A 20,147-nucleotide genomic window follows, 5' to 3' on the forward strand; every position below is an offset into this window, starting at 1 on the left:
ACCATGGGATCATGATCTGAGCCGAAATCAACAGTTGGACACACTTAACCAATTAAGCCACCAGGCACCCGGGAAAAAGGCATTTTAAAAAGTAGATTCTATTAGACTCCTACCACATTACCTTAAAACCACAAATGTGAGTTTTTATGAAATCTGTTCCTTGCTTAACTACGTCTTATATGTTTGGACTCAGTTTAAACGCCTGGGAAGCCCTTCCTACCTTCACCCCACCAGCATTCCTCCTTCCTCCACTGTGCCTGCTTGGGCTCTTTCCCTCTTCTCCTTGGCCTCCCTGCAGCCTAAAACACACCCACATTCACTCTTTATCTACCTAAACACTTCACAGCCTTGAAGGCTCAGCTAAAAATACTCCTTCCTTAGGAAGCCTCCAGGAGAGGTCAAGTCCCCTTGAATTGTGACATAGCAACTAACTAAAATACCAGTTAGGCTGCGTTCAGCTGCCAGTATGAGAAAGGCTGCCTTGGGGCACCTGGGTGGCTCAGCTGGTTAAGCGCCAGATTCTTGATTTCGGCTCAGGTCATGATCTCAAGGTTCGTGAGATCGAGCCCAGTGTTGGGCTCTGCACTGACACCTCAGAGTCTACTTGAGATTCTTTATCTTCCCCCTCTCTGCCCCTTCCCTGCTTGTTCTCTCTCTCTCTCTCAAAATAAGTTAACATTTTTAAAAGAGAGAGAAAGGATGCCTTTAAAATTACCCAGTAAGGAAATGAATCACCATGTATTATGTACTATGTATCGGCAAGGTTGAAAGCTCCTAGGGAAGTCGTGCTTCAGGGGTGGCTGAACCCCAGCTGGTTTCTCTGCCCACCCCTTCCCCCTGGAGGCTGTCCCCACCTGCCATTCTACCTACTCAGAGGCGGCTGCTGGAGGGAGGGGGGAGCATGGCTTCTGGTGCCTTTCCCTTAGGCATATGATCCCTTCTTCTCCCAAAGCCTCTGGAAACATCTCCTGCAATATCACCGGTCTAAATGGGCTTACGCCGCCCCATCCCAAGCTAGTATTAAGAGGTAAGATGACCAAGACGAAGTTAGAGAGTTGGTCACCTAATTCGCAACGCCCACAACATGAAGAGGGTAGTAAGTATACAGCAGACTAGGTCAAGTGGACCAGGCTGCTCAGCGCGATCGGTGCCCTGCGTCCCGACCAGCTGTCTGGGAGGCTGAAGGGATCAATAAATGAGTCTATCTGAAATGAACCTATTTCTGGAGTGGCGGGGGCATGCTTTGGTTGAGATCAGGGGTCCTCAGACTGTGGCCCCACCACCTGTTTTTGTAAAAACAAATTTACAGGAACACGGTCACACCCACTCGCGCATGGAGTGTCTCTCATGCTACAACACAGAGCTGAATAGTTGCAACACAGACCATATGGCTCCGAAAGCTGCAAACAGTCACTAGCCGGCTCTTCACAGAGCTGTTTCCCTGCCTCTGGCTCAGAATCACCGACCAGAATGGAATGATGCTGGCAAGGCAACCACAAGGTCCGATGCAGTGCCTTCCTTTCCGACACACTGACGGTGTATATTATCTTCTTGAACATCTGGCTCTTCTGGTAGGTTCTGGTTCCCTGACGGCAATGCATGGGGTCTTTCAAAATGCCTTGGTGATGCCATGTCCTCAACACCTAGCACAGGGCCTGGCAGGCAGTAAGCACTTCAGAAATATTTGTCGGCTGGGTAATTGAATGAACACACTCCTTAAATAATCTTCCATATAAAAACAAAGGGGATGGTTTCTTGAGTGACCCACATCCCACAATAAGGACCGCATGAACCTTAACAACATTAACGTTTCCCAGGTCTCAGGGGGAAGATGTGCCCACACAGTCTCCTGGGAGAGGCAGTAGCAATGAGATTGGCTTCTCAGAAGCAAGTAGAGGCAGTGTGGCTCTGGCAACTGACACGCACACCATTAAAAACATGGGCCCCAGGGCCAGCCTTAGTGAGAATGCTCCCCCTCGCACACGTGCTGTGGCTCCCAACTGCGGTCCTGGGTTCTCCCAACTGAGCACCAGAATCTGTGCCTTCGCTCCACTGAAGTTCAGTCTCCATCAGTGTGCAAGGAAACAGTCGCCATTTTTTAAAGATAGAACACAGGGGCGCCTGGGTGGCTCAGTCGGTTGAGCGTCCGACTTCAGCTCAGGTCACGATCTCACGGTCCGTGAGTTCGAGCCCCGCGTCGGGCTCTGGGCTGATGGCTCAGAGCCTGGAACCTGCTTCCGATTCTGTGTCTCCCTCTCTCTCTGCCCCTCCCCCGTTCATGCTCTGTCTCTCTCTGTCTCAAAAATAAATAAATGTTAAAAAAAAAAATTAAAAAAAAAAAAAAGATAGAACACAGAGGCAGTTTTGCAGGACCAAGGACTCGTTTTATCTGTAGATGATGCCAGTTTCCATTTTTTTCCTCACCATCCCGCTAAGAGACATTAAAAAAAAAAAAAAAAAAAATCTTGGTGTGGCAAAAATTAAAACCACCAGAGTTTTTAAATTGTTAAAATGGCTTCGGTGAGTTTAGTAACATAAGAAATTATTACCAGTAGTAAAGAGGCAAGTCTTTTTTTTTTTTTTTTTTTAAGTTTGACATTCAAGTGTTTAATCCACAATGCCGGGAAGATATGAACTACTGAGATGCAGTAATGAAAATTGCAAAAAACAGGATATGGGTTTCATTACAACCTGCTAATTAATATAGCAACACGCAATAGCAAGAGATCAGCAAGAACAGTATTCTAATCAAGTTGAGGCATGTGTGAAACGGCCAAGAATGCCTCAAACACCAGAGAAAGAAAAATGCCAAACGCTATGTTAAAATGTCTCCCCTGGCCACAGTTTGCTTTCCAAAAAACCAACCAACCAACCAACAAACAAACAAACAAAAAAAGGTAAAAAACTGAAAAACAAACAAAAACCAAGCTGACACTCAACTTTGTGCCAGCATTTTCCTCTGCATTTATGGCAATCACAAACTGATCCAGACTTAGGAAAGCCTTATGGAGAAGGAAAGAAAGAGCGGTCCGAAACCTCTTATATTTTTTTATCCATGCAAATTCGTAGTATTTAACGTACCAACTTCTCCGCCAAAAGAGCTAGTATTATTTTGAGGGAAGCAGGGTGTTTGTCATCCAATGAGTCAAACAAATCATGCTTTATTTTCAAATCCACAGGACTTTGATATGGTATCACATCCGTCCATTTTCCTCAGTATCGGACAGAAATTTTTTTCACAGAAGTTCTACCATACAATTTTTTAATGATGATTTGGGATATAACAGTAATACTGACATTAGACCACCTCCCTCAAATATTTCTTCTTAGGGTGAAGTGTTTAATGTGAAAAGCGAATGTATAAGTTAGTACCTCACTATGAACCAATCATCAAAAACTCAATCTATCCTTATGTTAGGGAAACGTATATTTGCTATTATTTGGCAATAATCCTCGATGTGGGAACACCGATTCCAGAAAAACATCCTCAGAAAATAATCCAATAAAGAGAAGGCTTACTTTCGTTAAGTTTTTCATTATGATATGCCTTAAAATAACAGAAGCTGGAATAGACATGATACTTAACTAGAAAGAAATAAGGAAGTGTTGGCGTAAAAGTTAGGTTTATCAACCGAGGGAAATATAATCCAATTAGTACAAGTTATCATGATGCAAGCCATATCGTCCTATGCTATCTTTTTAATGGACTGCTAGGTAGAACACACTATAGCTACAAGTGAAAATGTCTGAAATTTCCAGAAAAAGTCATGAGGTGTCCTTCAGCAGTGTGTGAACTTCTAACTATTCAATCACATCTCTCCCTGCTTCTCCTACCCCTGTGGCCTCCTGATGGACTGTTCTCATGCCTCCCTGGTGCTCTCGATCTGCTGTGTTCCTGGCTTGCAAGATGCTTCTGTCTACTGCCAGACGACCCTCGTGCATCACTGTGTTCAAGACCCAGCACTCCCACAAAGCTGTCTATTACTCTGGAGTGAGATCGCTTTGGATTTCTTAGCCCTCGAGAAATCTCAGGCAGACTATAAATTCCACATAGTTCTTTTCAGCACCTGCAATAAGTAATTAACACATGATTTTTGAATGAATTGATCAATGCATATAAACTCTTCAGAGCAGGGGCTCTATCTAAGCTTTGTATCCACAATCCTTCCCACAGTTCAGGCAAACGGTAGATTGGCATAATTTCACTCAACAAACGGATAAGCGAATGTGTGCGTATTGTTACACATGACTGCTAGCTGCACTACAGGGTGTGTTTTTCTCCCTTGTCTCTCTTCCACTCTGCTTCTAGGAAAAGTCGCATGCGGTTCTTTTCTAAAAGGAGTGTCATTGACGAAGGAAACTTACCCAGGTCAAACTGGCCAGAGACGTAGCCACAAGTCTGACGGACTTCCTCACTGTCCCAGCCCAAGGGGTAGAGGGCACAGCCAGCACCGATCAACAAGCCTGCAAAGAGATAAGCCAAGAGGGCTTTACTGGTTCTCCTCTGCATCTCCAGGTAAAGGCAGCCGCATGGAGGGGGGAGTCCATATTAGCAATACAACAGAAGGGCACGGTGTCCACGTTTTGGGAAGCACCAGCCACTGCTCCTTAAAGCAATCTAAGGCCAGTTTGATTCCATGAACAACTGCGGGTCTGCTTAAAAGGAAAACAAAAACAAAAACAAAACAAACCCCCTGAGAGCTCAGTTTGGTTCCGACTTTGCCTTTCAAAGCATCAAAAGCCTTGCAAATCCTGTTGAGGAAATACAATTCAGAAGCTTTTTAAAAAATCACGCTTGTAAAAATCCCACCAGGTCCACCATCCGTCCATGTAAACAAGTGAGTCAAGAGCACGCAAAAGTGCCTAATAGGTTATGCTTCATCATCCATTAGATTTTTTCCTTTCCAATTGAAGAATCAAACTAGAATATTTCAGCACCATCCAATTTTACCTAGGGGCAGCGAGAGCGCGAAGATTCTCATGAACCACTTTGGCACATGGATCGGACCTGTTAGCTGTACTCCCAGCCGTTAGAACTCTGGTGAAGAGTTGAGAATCAGGGAGCGTTCATCCATCACAGAAATAGCCTAGAAGACAGATACTTCCACAATCATCTAAGTCCTCCTTGCAGCTAAGACCAAAAGTATTGATGATTAAACTGAAGAAGGTGGTGGTTTTATTTCGATGTAAATGAGGTTATCGTGGCAGCACACTCTGAGCTGACAGCTTTTGATCGGCACGTCTGCAGTTTTGGATCGAAGTCTAAACATGGTTTGACAAGAAGCTGAATGAGACTTAGGCCCTCACCACCGGAATCCGAGGGCTAATCGGAAAGCACCCATCCTGTCGCATCAGTCCGCGGGTACTGTCATCGTCCGTAAGTCCCACAAGTGTGCTGGGCCTGTAGGACCACCACATACATAGTCTGATTGGTGAGAACACCAGCACTGCCTGAGAGAATGTGGGGTATAAGGCGCTACACGAGGGAGCCCCTTCAATGAGAAAATCCACTCACGTCGTAACACAGAGGCGGAATGACAGGGCCCCAAACGCCGCTGGAAGAGACTTGCAGAATTTCTGTATTTGAGTCCCTTTCTGTCCCCCTCTTGCTTCTTGGGCTCCTGGTAGATGACCCGAGCGGTTCTAACCCATACACACGGTCTGTTTACAGTTATCTAAGGAGGAGCTGCTTCCCAAACCCTTCCCAACCTCTACGCTGAGCTGTGTGGACAGACACCCGCTACGAACCGACACAAATCTCCCCCTCCCCACAATCTGTCCCTTGGTCAACGGTAAAACAACCGTTTAATGCTGAGGGCCTGTGATCCGAGGGAAGGCCCACAAAGAATCACCGAAACTGCAAATCACTAATTCCAGGATGCCTTCGATGCAGTTGGATCGATCTGAATTGTGTCGAGGCTGAAAAATAACTCAGCGACGGTATGAGGTTTTGCCGACTAAGCGAATGCCCCAGGGACTGGTTTCCTCAGGACAGTATTTGTAGCTCTCTGAAGACAACTCTAACAAGTTATCCATCACCAGGTAAAGAGATAATTAGCGAGGAGGCCAAAGTTTGTGTGAATTGAGTTCCGTGAGTGTTCAAAACATAATGTGGTACCATTTCCATGATAACCCAGTTCTTAAATTAATAAGGAGCACTATTTTTTTGAGAACTTGTGAGCAATTTTTTGAAGGATGACAAACGCAGAAAGAGAAAATTTTCAAATGTAAAAAAAAAGAAAAAGAAAAATCGTGACATCGAAATCATCAGTTTTCTCTTTTTCTGATAGGGAAAGAAATGATAAATAGCCTCATTTGCTAATGTCCTTTTCAGATGGCGGGAAAATGTGTCACGTATCCACGAAAGTGCCTGTTTTGATTCGTGTGATGCCGAACACTTTGGGAAACTAAATAGAGAGAATTTTACATATGGAGCAAATTGGCGTGTGGTTTTCCAAGCTGCGGAACGCTTGGCAGTCAGGGTTCTTTTGTAGAATATTGAGCTGTCTTTATGACACTACGAAATGCAGATCCAACCATATAAATGAAGAACAATTTCATACATAGAAATTTATGTAATGTGCATGATTTTAAAAAATACCACGGGCATAGCTGACATTAAAAACAGAAGTGTTCGGAGCACGTGGGTGGCTCAGTTGATTTCGGCTCAGGTCATGATCTCGCAGTTTGTGAGATCAAGTCCCACACTGGGCTCTGTCCTGATAGCACGGAGCCTATGCTTAGGGTTTTCTCTCTCTCTCTGCCCCTCCCCTGCTTGCACTCACCCACCCACTCACTCACTCTCTCTCTCTCTCTCACAATAAATCAATCAACATTTAAAAAAAAGAGTATTCAGGGGACAGCAACTAGCTTATCTGGGTTTTGTATTAATATTTATGTAGTGTTTGTATGTTTTGTCATCTGCTAAGGTGTGCTAACAGCAAAAATACTGCAGATTATAAAGGTCTGAGAAACATTTCTGAGAGAAAAATGTATGTTGCAAACCGATCAGTCTAATTGGTTCTTGCAGTTTTAGGTTCCGTAGGTAAACATCGGTGGCCTCCGGCTACCTTTCTGCTTGTTTTATGTTATGGAGACAGCAAGTCTTGGATTAAATTCAGCCAAATATCTAACGATGTTTCTTAGTCGGCTGGCACAAAAAACAGTCAGATGACCAATTCTGCAAGCCCGGTGAAACCCTCTTCCCCAAATCCATCACATAGTCATTCGAACAAGGACATTCAACACACTGTAAATACAACAAATCTTCAACCGGCAGGTTTAGGACACTTTAGGTCAAATCAGGCAATATCTTCCATTTAAAGGAAGGGGAGATAGGGACCAAAGAGAGTTTAGACCTGGACTGCCCAATGCAGTAGCCATGAACCACATGTCGTGAGTTCAAATTTAAGTTTATTAAATTAAACTAAAAACTCATTCCTTCAATTGCACTGGCCACATTTCAAGTGCCTGATAGCCACAGGGAACTGTTGGCTACCACACCGGACTATTTTCACAGTTGCAGTAAGTGCTACTGAAGAAGGCTCTTCTAGACCTAAGAGACCATCTCAAAAGGATGCTGGGCTGGACAGATCCTTATACCCTAAGCTTAATACTACTTATTCATGAAAATCACCCCAGCTCTTTTAGATTCTCCCTTTCTAGGTGGGGCTAGACAGCAAGAAACTACATTTCCAAACTCTTCCGCTGGCAGAAATTCTGGCTCATGTTCTCTCAATGAGAAGCCCTCGCGTGGGATTCAGAAGGTAAAAGAGAAAACTAAACCAATTCCCCACTGGCAGCTGCAACTAGGGACATGCCTTTCTGTAGACCGTAGACATAAGATTTGGGGAGTGACTTCCCCCCAAAGTGAGGAGGCAGCCTCCTCAACATCACCCACTAAGGGCAGATCATCAGCTGTAGTTTCTTTCTACCCTTGCACTTCCTGATTTCCTGAATTCCTCTCTGTCCTTCACTTCCCCAAACCTAAGAGGTCTGTGAAACTTTAAATCCCTGGACTACATCCCTTTCTACTTGAAATACCTACAGTGGTTTCTTTCACTGCTCAGACTCTGGCCAGTACGTGCCCAACTCGTGCTGATACAGGTCTTTCTATCCTACCCTATTACTTGCACATTATTCATTTTCTCAGTTAAAAATTCTCTCTAGTACAACTTACACTGATTAATAAGCCTCAGTAAGTATTGATTGATATTAGAAGGTTTTGTGTTAATCCTCTGTGGTGTGGTCTCTGGTTAGGGAATTTATGCTAATCAATCTTTCCTGGAGTGTGGATTTCTGAAGTGAATACTCCAAATGTTAACCAACTGCCCTTAGTGTGTCGATTGGAGCCAACTAGCATTTTATTGTCCATACTGAAGTTACTATATTGTGACATAAAGTTAGAGACAATTTAACATACAAGTGAGAGCATCTTTTTTATTATCATTGAAGTATTACCCACATACAACATCTTACTAGTTTCAGGTGTACATCACAGCGATTTGATAGTTTTATACATTACAAAATGATCTTCCTGATACGTCTAGTTACCATCTGTAACCATATGGTTATTACAATATTACTGACTATACTCCCTATGCTGTACATTACATCCTCATGACGTGCTTATTTTATAACTGAAAGGTTGTACCTCTTAATCCCCTCTACCTGTTTTGCCCAACTCCTTCCCCTCCCTCTCTGGTAATCAACAATCTGTTTCCTAGATCTGTGAATCTGTTTCTGTTTTGTTTTGCTGGTTTATTTGTTTTGTTTTGTTAGATCCCACATATAAGTAGAATCATACGGTATTTGTCTTTCTCTGATTTACTTCACTTAGCATAATAACATTTAGGTCCATCCATATTGTTGCAAATGGCAAGAGTTCATTCTTTTTCATGCCTGCGTAATATTCCATGATATATATCTCACATCTTCCTTATCTATTTATGTATTAATGGACACTTAGGTTGTTTCTGTATCTTGGCTACTATACATAATGCTGCAGTGAACATAGGGGTACATTATCTTTTTGAATTAGAATTTTCATTTTCTTCAGATAAATACCCAGAAATGGAAAGCTGCTAGATTGTATGTTAGTTCCATTTTTAATTTTTTGAGAACTTCCATACTGTTTTCCATTATGGCTGCACTAATATTTTGTTCTTACCAACAGTGCAAAAGGGCTCGATTTGCTCCACATCCTTGCTAACATTGGTTATTTTTTTGTTCTTTTGATAATAGCCAATCTCACTGGTGTGAGGTGATATCTCATGTGGTTTTGGTTTGCATTTCCCTGATGATTAGTGAGCTTGACATCTTTTCATGTGCCTGTTGGCCATCTATATATGTTCTTTGGGAAAATGTCTATTCAAAGTCCTCTGCTCATTTTTCAATTGGGTTGTTTGTTTTTGTTTTAGTTTTAAGTAGACTCCATGCCCAACATGGGGCTTGAACTCATGACCCTGAGATCTAGAGCTGCATGCTCTACAGACTGAGCCAGTCAGGTGCCCTGGTCTTTTGTTTTGTTTTTTTTTAATATTAAGTTGGGTAGGGGCGCCTGGGTGGCTCAGTCGGTTAAGCGGCCGACTTCGGCTCAGGTCATGATCTCACGGTCCGTGAGTTCGAGCCCCGCATTGGGCTCTGTGCTGACAGCTCAGAGCCTGGAGCCTGTTTCAGATTCTGTGTCTCCCTCTCGCTGACCCTCCCCTGTTCATGCTCTGTCTCTCTCTGTCTCAAAAATAAATAAAATGTTAAAAAAAATATTAAGTTGGGTAAGTTCTTTATATAATTTTGGATATTAACCCCTTATTGGATATACCATTTGCAAATATCTTCTCCAATGCCACAGGTTGCCTGTTCATTTTGTTGATGGTTTCCTTTGCTGTGCGGAAGCTTTTTAGTTTGATAAAATCTCATTTGCTTATTTTAGTTTTTGTTGCCTTTGCCTGAGGAGACCGGTCGAAAAAAATATTGCCGAGATCAATGTCAAAAAGCATCAATGCTTTCTTCTGCAAATTTTGTGGTTTCAGGTCTTACATTCAAGTCTTCAGTCCATTTTGAGTTTATTTTTATGTAAGGTGTAAGAGAGTGATCAAATTCATTCTCTTACATGTAGCTGTTCAGTTTTCCCAGCACCATTTATTGAAGAGACTATCCTTTCCCCATTGTATGTTCTTGCCACCTTTGTCATAGATTAATTGACCATATATGCATGGACTTATTTCCAATACTATGTTGAATAAAAGTGAGGAGAGTGGGCGTCCGTGTCTTGTTCCGGATGTTAGAGGAAAACTTCCAGCCTTTCATCACTGAGTAGTACAATGTTAGCTGTGGGTTTATCATATATGACCTTTGTCATGTTGAGGTATGTTCCTTCTATACCCATTTTGTTGAGAGGTTTTTTTTTTTAATCGAAAATTAAAGTCTAATTTTGTCAAATACTTTTTCTGCACCTACTGAGATGATCATATGATTTTTATCCTTGGTTTTGTTATTGTGATGTATCACATTAATGTGCTATATACAACATCGATTGATTTGCAGATATAAACCTGCGGTGCATTCCTAGAATAAATCCCACTTGACTGTGGTATAGAATCCTTTTAATGTATCGTTGAATACAGTTGGCTAATGATTTGCTGAAGCTTTTTGCATCTATGTTCATTGGGAATATTGGCTTATAATTTTCTTTCTTTCTTTTTTTTTGTGGTGTCAGTGTTTGGTTTTAATACCAGGGTAATGCTGGTCTCATAAAATGAATTTGGAAGCATTCTTTCCTCTTAAATTTTTGTGGAATAATGGAGAAGGATGGGTACTAACTGTTCTTCAAATGTTTGGTAGATTGACCCGTGAAGGTATCTGATCCTGAACTTTTGTTTTTTGTAGGATTCTTAGGTTATTAATTCAAGTTTATTACTTGTACCAGGTCTATTCAGATTTTCTATTTCTTCATAATTTTGGAAAGTTGTGTGTTTCTAGGAATTTATCCATGGCTGCTTTAATGGCGATAACTTCTTTAGTGTTTGCTTGTCTAGGAAACTGTCTTGCCTTTAATTCTGAGTGCCTTCGTGTGGATCTCTCTGGATTCCTCTGATTTTGGACTCTCTGTGTCTCCTGGACCTGCATGTCAATTTCCTTCCCCAGGTTAAGGGAATTCTTAACGATTATTCCTTCAAGGATGTTTTTTTTCATGAAGGTTTGATTCTGGGGTTTTATCTTGTTCTTTCGTTTGGCACATGCTCCTGTGTCTCATTTTGTTTGACTTTCTGTATTGTATTTGTTTCTACGAATTAGGCAGAACAGCTACCTCTCCCGGTCTTGAAGGAGTGGGCTTGTGTAGGAGCATCCCCTGTGTAGACTGCAGGTGCCTGGTGGCTTTGGCAAGCTGGCTACAGATGCAGCAGGCCAAGGCAGGTGGGGGAGGGGTCCCTGGGTGAGACCGTGGGGTCCCCCGGACAGGAGGGCTGGGGCTGGAGAGAGCACCGGGACCACCTTGATTGGATGGCTGAGGCTGGGGTGGAAATGGGACTAGGGGCATACACACCCGTGCCTCGTTGGGGGAATGGCTGGAGCTTATGTGAGCCAGGGGCCCATTGCATTAGAGACTAGCAGGCCAGCTGGAGTATGGACCCTGCTTCTGCCCACACTATCAGGTGAAGGAGGGGATACACACGATGATGCTCGCTGGTCCTCCAACCCCAGAGAGGGTTCTAGCAGTCCCTCACCTGTCTGGTGGAAGCTATAAGGCTAGTAAATGGATTTCCTTCCCTTATCGTCTGGTTGCCCTTTAAAGCACGATTTTTTGCTGTGCCTCTAGCTGGAGAGTGGGCCCCTCAGTGATAGCCCTCCTTACCGTAGGTCACCGAATCAGGGGTAGGGTTTCTGTCCTTGCAGTGCCTCTGTCTCTCCTACTCTTCTATACGTGGCCTGTCGTTCGTTGTGCAGAGGCTGTTCAATCGGCCTCCAGTTCTTCTTGAGGAGGAACCGCTCCAGATGTAGGTGTGGATTCTGTGTATCTGTGGGAGGAAGGGAGTCCAGGGTCCTCCTACACTGCCATCTCGGACCTGCCCCTGAGAACATCTTTTTCATGGAAGAAATCTGCCACTTTTCAGTTTCAGCTGTGTTAAACCTCCGACCGTGTTGTAGCAATCAATGTTCCACGGAAGTGTAGTTCCAAATTCCCGAAATGACAAACCTCTTAGCTGTTATACTGTCTTCTGAAATGGGGCTCAGAGAACATTCTGGAACTTGAGGTGGTTGCCCAAATGATATTTTAGTGACCTAATAGGTTTTAATAGCTCTGGTTGCCTAATTTACTCCTGGGGAGCCAATGGTTCATTTAGAATCTCTGGCTCACAAACTTTTATACCCTTTACATGGATTTTCTTTATTGGTTTGATAAATCTGGTGGTTTATAAACTTCAAGGGCTTAATTATATGGTATTTTAACCAAATTCCTTTGTCACTGCCATAAAGGAAATCATGAAAAAATAGTCACATTATCACATTTTTTGGAAATACGCGTTTGTAGGAGCGGAAGTGAGGAAAGACACTAGGAAGCAAGGCAACAATCTGAGGAAAGTGGTAACAGAGGTGGGGTGCTCAGAGGAGGTCTGAGATCATTTGCAGCTACAGGCTCATTTGCAATTAAGAAGCAATCTATTTTTGCAATCCCGAAGGCTTCACAACTTTTAAGGGGTCATGAGTAAATCACAAATTCGTGCAAATTAGCTCAGTCTTTAGTCTGCACCTGGCACCTTGCTGAAATCAGCGATCAGGGGAGAGCAGACCATGAAGAAGGCCAGTTTGTAGGAGGTCTTGGAAATTTAGAGAGATGTCGCTTCCTAAGAAGAATGAAGATGATAATCCAAGACATGGGTCAATAATTCTTAAAATGGAAAAAACGATGCCACTTGAAGAATGCACTGACTATTAGGCCATGCCAACCTGAATTCCCTAGGGTTTTTGCCTCACCCTGTTCCAGACAATTAAAATAGTAAAAAAGCCAGGTTGGTGGAATGACCTCTAAGAAGAAGACACTGTTCCTGGAGAAGGGACAGTACAGATAAATGCAAAGATGGAAGCACTCAGGAGCTGGGCAGCGGTGCTGTGTTCTATAAGAGATCTGCCTTTACCCCCCAACGGACCCTTGTACCTAAGTCTTAGCCTGGATACGCTCTGCCTGCCCGTAAAACACCTTTGGGAGAGTCCCTGGTGGAAACTGTTCGTTTGCACGCATTGCTGGAAATATCTGCCATGATACTAATTATTTCTCAGACTTCAAGTGTGAAGTCTGAAGTCTGTAAAGAGCTCAGTGGTCAGAGTAAGTAAGAACCAGATGCTGGGAATTTTCCCCTTCTGCAAAACTCTTTCTATTCAAAGTCAGTACTTAACACGTAGCCAGGGGAATATTAACATAACAATTCGGCTCCTGCCAAAAAGGCAAAACAAACCTCTAGTCAGCCCATGCCAATTACTCTCCACAGGTGGTGAGAAAAGACTCCTCATGTTCGACTCATAAAGCCTTATTTTTTCCAGGCGCTCCTGAAAGTTTTATGTGATCTCACTTTTCTCCATGACTATCGCTCCATTCTCTTTCCACAGTTTATTATTTTTTTTTACACCGTGACTTTTTCCACTTATGCCCCTTCCGTGGTCTCGCCAACGTTTCCCATCATCTCATCTTTTATGTTTTTTTGGACACTTTTATCCATCCTCCAGTCCCTTTATCCTCCTTTCTGTGGCAAGCACAGAGGGAAATTGTTTTCTTTACTCTTCTCAGGCAAGCTGCTCGGCCTGGTAGCCTGTTATCTGGACTTCTCTTTGGATGACGTTGGCACATTTCCAAGTCCCCGTATGCTAATTTATGTACACCATGCTCCTCCATTCTCACCCCTAGATAACTGTCCCTTTACAAAATGTGAACCACAAAATCAATCCACGGCTGGGGAGGAAATAAGAGCAAGCCAGTATTATAACTCTTCCGACCTTGAAAGCACGGTAAGGAGGAAGCACAGGTGACTGTGGAACAATGCAGGGGTTAGGGGCACTGACCCCCTGTGCAGTCAAAGATCTGTGTTTGACATTTGACTTCCCCAAAACTTAACTACTAACAGCCTACTGTTGGCCAGAAGCCTTACCGATAACATTAAGTCGATAACACGAATCTTACGTGTCATATGTGTTACAGACCGTATTCTTACAGTCTAAGCTAGAGAAAAAGTATTATTAAGAAAATCATAAGGAAGAGAAAATACATTTACAGTACTTACTGTACTATATGTGTTGAAAAAAGTCCAGGTATAAATGAACCCAATCAGTTCAAACCTGTGTTATTCAAGGGTCAACTGCACTTAAATATTCTAGAAGAAGGAGGCTTGGGCAGGTTTATAAACCACACCCCCTTTCAAAGTGCTTTCTGGAAACAGGTATAGAGGATGGAAGAGGCTTGTCCAGGGCAATCCCGGGACTCCTGGATCCCAGTCCAGGGCTCTTTTCCACCATGATCTCAATGCTTGGACATAAGGCCACTCCAAGGTCACACACTTGTCACCTGCTACCTGAGTTCAGCCATAGCCGTGTTGGATTTCACCAACATCGTATTTTCCTAAGTGGGACTTTTCACCTGCAATTCTGTATTTCTTGTGTCTCAAATAATTGAAAGATGTGCCAGCACTGAACCGTGCAGCTGGCACAGAGGCATGTCAAGGGGGTCTCATTAAGTGGCTCAGGTGCTCTGACCAGTCCCAAAGGGCATTTCTGACTGGGGACTCTCAGTTCTTTCAATATGTCTTGAATTATCTCATTTCTGAAGGTTGCATTCCTTCTCTTTGAGATACTCTCACTCTTCACTTTATGCTCAGGCTCCACCATGAAAATACTAGCTGTTAAGACCTAGAAGCCTCAACACGCAGCCTGCCCCTGCTGCCCCAACAGCGGGCTATAGGCTTCACCCCCTCCCGCGAGCTCCTACCGGGATGCACTCTGCACCGTTTATTTGGGGCTCACTACCTTGCTGTAGGTATTCATAAGTAGGACGTCTCCTGGAGAGCCAGGAACTATCGGATGTTTACTTGCATCTGACTCACTGGTTCATGGTATTTGTTAAATATTAAATAGCAGTGATTTATTTATTTAGAATTTATAAAAGCCACAGCATAAGTATATAATACTTCTAGAATAGATAATATAAAATATATCATTGCCTTCATTTAGCAAAGGAGGAAGATGCGGCTTAGAGAAGCAGACTCCTGCTCGTGAAACTACTAAGTGGTAGATGCAGGCAGGGACGTGCATCCAGGTCCGTCTGAACTCTAAGCCAATATGGCTAAACTCTACCTTCTAATGCGTCCCAAATCCCCAACTGCTCACGGTCCCAGCTCGGGGCTCACTTCCCACGTCCACGCACGTGGGAAAACCCTGCATATAAGTGGAAAAGGAAGAGTGGGCAGAAGATCAAGATGGATTAGAAGTCATTGTTTCTCCAGGATTGACTCCCCCACCGCCTGCAACGAAGGTAAGGGCTGTTGAGATCCCTACAGATTCTTCCTTCCCTGGGCGCCAGGGAGGGAGAACCCAGCTGCGAGTTCTAGCACACAAAGAGCTCTGTCCACAAAGAGCCCGTGAGGCATAAAGATGAAAAAAATGGACTCTTCGCCATCGGAAGTTTAGCCAAGGAAAAGCATATCCTATCTTAACGCTAAAATACAAAATAGAAATGTGATCATTTCTGAACTATCCAAGCTATTTTCACAAATGACAATAAGGCTATTTCTTTGCTGAAAGCATCCTTCAGAAGAGAACATATTTTAGGTTTTCTTAAGATGCTTTCCCAAATGGCTCCTTGATTATTATTTCTTCTCTTCCAGTTCATGGGTCAGAAGACACAAATGACACACATCAGAATACCTGCTTTTTCACTCAGAGCAAAAACTTCACAAGCTAATTTCAGCCACGAGTGACTTGTCATCTCTGCTCTTTCTAGAGTTCCGGGCGATCACCGGGGAAGAAAAATTTGTTTCAAACAATGAAACTTTGGAAATTTTGCCACGTCTACGTGACACTTTTCTGGTCAATGACGCCAGACTGGAAGCAACATCTTGCTAACCTTAGTAGTTAAGAAACTCCCGTTCCACTATTTCATGTCTTCAGGTCTCAGTTGTCCTTCTCTGTAAAATGGGGAAGATATCTATCTTTTGGAGTTGTTGCAAAGATTAAATGAGAGAGTGGTACAAAGAGGTGGGCACAGTACCTCACAGGAAGAGTCCAACGAATGCTCTCTATTGTTAGGGTTTGACTTTGCTGGGGCACGTGGAGGAGGCCAGAGGATTTGGTTCGAGCCAATGCGTGGTTTATACACAACCGCTGGCAATCCAGTCCCCTGCTCTCAGAGAAGGTCCTCTTCTTAGACGGAATGCAGGGAGGGTTCCAGCAAGGACATTCCTGGCACGGTGAGGAATGGTCACTTGCCCCAAAAGTCCTGGCATCCACGTAACCCTCAGTAGGAACAAATAAAACAGCCGCGGCCTGATGACCCTCACGTGTGGGTAAAGAATCCATACACGACTACAAGGCCAATTAATATTCTTGTCTGTTCCATTTTGTTTTGGTTTTTGCTGCATTTTACTTTTAAAGGCGCCTTTGGCCTTTCTGTGAGGTGGGTAGAGCCAGAACTGGTGTCCCCACTCGGTAGATGAAGGCACGGAGTCACAGACAGCGGGGAGATCGGAGTTTCATCAAGTAGATAACCGCACGCAGAGCTGAGCTGCAAACTCAGGGTACGTGACTCCTACGTCTGTGCTTTGGTCCGCAGTCTTCACTCCGACGCTGCTAGGAAGGGGGCTAATAACGCTCCGTGCTGCAGCTACACCTCGGAAACAAACAAAATGCTAATTTTCACTGCCGATAAGATAAGGCGTTTCGCGCTGTTCACAGCTTCGGGAGAGGAATAAAGACACAGTCCCGCATTTCCAGGGTAGGTGGCTCAGTACAGGGCTTCTCAGACTCACTTGCAGCTGAAAGAGCCGGGGGCTTGTTAAAACTGTAGATTCTGGTTCTGTAGTTCTGGGGTGAGGCCAGATCTCCTGTGACTCCAAGCAGCTCCTGGTGAGACAGACATGACTGCACGGGACTGCGCTGTGGACACTGAGGGTCAAGTGGGAACAGCGCAGGCTTTGATGTCAATCATATCAGGTGCAAATCCTGACACCATCTGCCGTGATGTGTGACCTTGAGCAGGAAGCTTTTGAATTCTCTGAGCTCAGATTTTCATCTGCGTAACAGACCTAACGGTACCCATATCTTTAGCATATTTATTAGAAATACATGGCTTAAGGGGCATGGGGCTGGCTCAGTCCGTAGAACATGTGACTCTTGATCTCAGGGTTGTAAATTCGAGCTCCACATTGCGTGTAGAGATTACTTAAGAAATAAATGGCTTAATAAAAGTGCCTACTTCAGTGCCTGGCATAAGATAAGGGCTCAGGAAATGGTAGTTAGGTATCAGTATTAGTAATGATATTGTACCACTGCACCTGCAAACATTTCATTCTATCGTAGCTTCCAGTTTCAGATGCTTCATTGGCAGGTATAGGTGTTCACCAAACAGATAATACTAATCAATACTACTATAATATAGTAATACTGATTACCTAATCAAAAGCAGAGGGCTCTGCCTTACTGCTTGCTCACGCTGTTATAGCAAATATATTTTCTGAAACGAACTGCATCTCTGTAACTAAGCATAATTCTATTCTTTTTCCTCCTCCAACACTAGATTATGAAAATGGTCACACTTACAGAGAGGTTGGAAAAATTGTTCAGTGAATACTCATACACCAATGATCCAGATTCTAGGATTAATAGGTTTTAAAGGTTGTTCTATTACCTATCTACCCATTTTTCCATTCTTCCTTTGATCCATCAATCCATCTTTTTTGGGGGGTGGGGTAGGGAGGAGACGCTTGCCACCATAGCTTTCAAGAACTCGTACATATGACATCTCTTTCATTATTCATACTTTTGCCATTTTCTTCCCTTGGCCCATAGTCCGCACAAAGCTAGCAGGCAAACACAAAAGTTTGACTCAAAAGTAATAGGGACACAACACTACCTCCTTATGGCCCGATGCTACTAAATTAGGACCATCAACCTGGAAGTGATTTATATACAAATCTAGAGCAATGAATACCTCTAAGCTTTTCACATTCTCAAACAACCACTCTAAACCTAAAACAGGACTGGCTTGCTTCACCTGTTTGACCCAGAATTACCTATCAGAACTTCACAAGACATTTCGCAAAGCCCAGAGTGACAACAACATAAGGGGTCCAGCACATTCCAGCCAGCCACTCAGCTCAGAGTTTTCAGCAGACACATTTTCTCTGAAGGATCACTGCTGTTTTGTACAAACTGAATCATCCCTGATTCCCTCTACAGAAGAAAAAAAGAAAGAACATAATCATCATATTTCAACATGAGAGTGTCCTGAGAGCAATGAACTAGGCTTCAACAATATTCTGTCAACAAACAAGCAAAAAACCTAGCTGTAAGTAAATTTACACTGCAAACGTAACCGATCCCGTCCCCACTTTGAAAACGTGATATTAATTCCAAACCAGACTCTGGTCAGTTTCATGTTGCCAAACTATGGTTACTGCAGTCAGATAAATATTCAGGTGGTAAACTGTTAGGGACAAGAGCTTTGGAGTCAGACCTGTATTTGAATACTGTATCTACTACTTACTAGTTACTGGCTGAGCAAGTCTCTTAAACTTGAACCCTGAGAGTTTCATCCATAAGATGGTACCTCTTTATAAGAGTTGTCAGGAGGATGAGATAAAATGTCCCAGCACAGTGCAGGGCATATGAAAGTAGATTCCCCCTTATGAAATAAGGCAGAAAGAGAAGGGGAAGGCAATACTCTTGAACATTTGTATCTATTTCCAGAACAGTGGCTCTAATGGAAACAAAGTGCACCACCACCAGGATGCATTGCTTTGTGGGACAGGTTTGCAGAACTTCTGGGATTGTGGGGCCGATGGTGCATGTGTCCCAAGTCTCCCAGGTAACACATCATAACTTCACATCATAAACTAGAACGCCATCCCTGTCTACCTCCGACCCTTCCCCTGACATACCTACAGGTCTTTGTTTTGATTCCTGCTAACACACTAACTCCCTGCTCCCTTTCCCCCAGGCCTCTCAGTGATGTGCTCTGCGTGTGAGAAATAATACAGATGCCCCCATGTGCTCGCTGTGTGATCCTCCCAGGGGCCCTGGTGAGCTGACACTAGACTCACTAGTGATGGGATTGAGGGCCCAGCAGTGCAGAATCGGCTGGAAAAGAGGCCCCCACGGCACACTGTCTCCTGCAAGAAGTGGGCTGGATCTGGGGGTCGTGTCCTATTTGAATGGAGACAACAGTGGGATCCAGCTAGCCTATTTCCATGCAAATCATGTGAGGCATTGCAGCTCACCTCTGGGTCTGGGGCTTGGGGACAAGGCTGTGTGTCTGAGGAGCTAGTGGGATGTAACCATGTTCCCTTGAAAGGAGGGGAGGCAGGAGAAGGGGAGTAGAGAATGAGTCTTTTCATATGGCTGCAAAAAATATTAATATATTAAGGTTTTTTTAAAGTTTATTTATTATTTTGAGAGAGAGAGAGCACGAGCAGGGGAGGGGCAGAGAAAGAGGGAGAGAGAAAGAATCCCAAGCAGGCTCCACACTGTCAGCACAGAGCCGGATGCCAGGCTTGAACCCACGAACCGTGAGATCATGACCTGAGCCCAAACCAAGAGTAGGACTCCTAACCAACTGAGCCAGCCAGACAACCCAATATTAACATGTTTTAAATTATTATGAAAAGCCAGAGTCTGAAGAAGGGACATGGCTAGAGTTTAACTCAAATGGGGTCCTGACTTGGAAGCCTACCGTAGAGGAATGGCAGGAGGCTAGGGAGCCAGATGCCCTCTGGTGTGGAGCCTGACTCTGCCCTGGTTGGTGGTGACTTTGGGCAGGTCAGTGACTTTGGGCCTTAGGGTCTCCTCCTGGCCAGCATGGATAAAGCCCCTTGTACCTCTCAGGGATGGCGTGATGACCTAAGTAGACCGTGGTTGGACAGGTCCAGTAGACCGTGGTTGGACAGTCT

The 20,147-nt window shown here is 43.9% G+C and overlaps 1 protein-coding gene across 2 annotated transcripts in view; it reads right to left on the bottom strand.

Annotated features, from left to right (window-relative positions):
• LHFPL6 (LHFPL tetraspan subfamily member 6) overlaps positions 1-20,147 on the bottom strand; it is a 251,687-nt gene that overhangs the window by 25,700 nt on the left and 205,840 nt on the right. Inside the window, exon 3 of one of the 2 annotated variants that reach the window (XM_049647434.1) lies at positions 4,366-4,464. In XM_049647434.1, the coding sequence (XP_049503391.1) occupies positions 4,366-4,464 (99 nt within the window). Of the gene's footprint in view, positions 1-4,365; positions 4,465-15,494; positions 16,871-20,147 lie in introns of those variants that run through there. The other variant, XM_049647435.1, reaches the window with a different exon arrangement.

This window comes from Panthera uncia (assembly GCF_023721935.1).
Source record: "Panthera uncia isolate 11264 chromosome A1 unlocalized genomic scaffold, Puncia_PCG_1.0 HiC_scaffold_16, whole genome shotgun sequence".
Taxonomy (NCBI): Eukaryota; Metazoa; Chordata; class Mammalia; order Carnivora; family Felidae; genus Panthera; species Panthera uncia.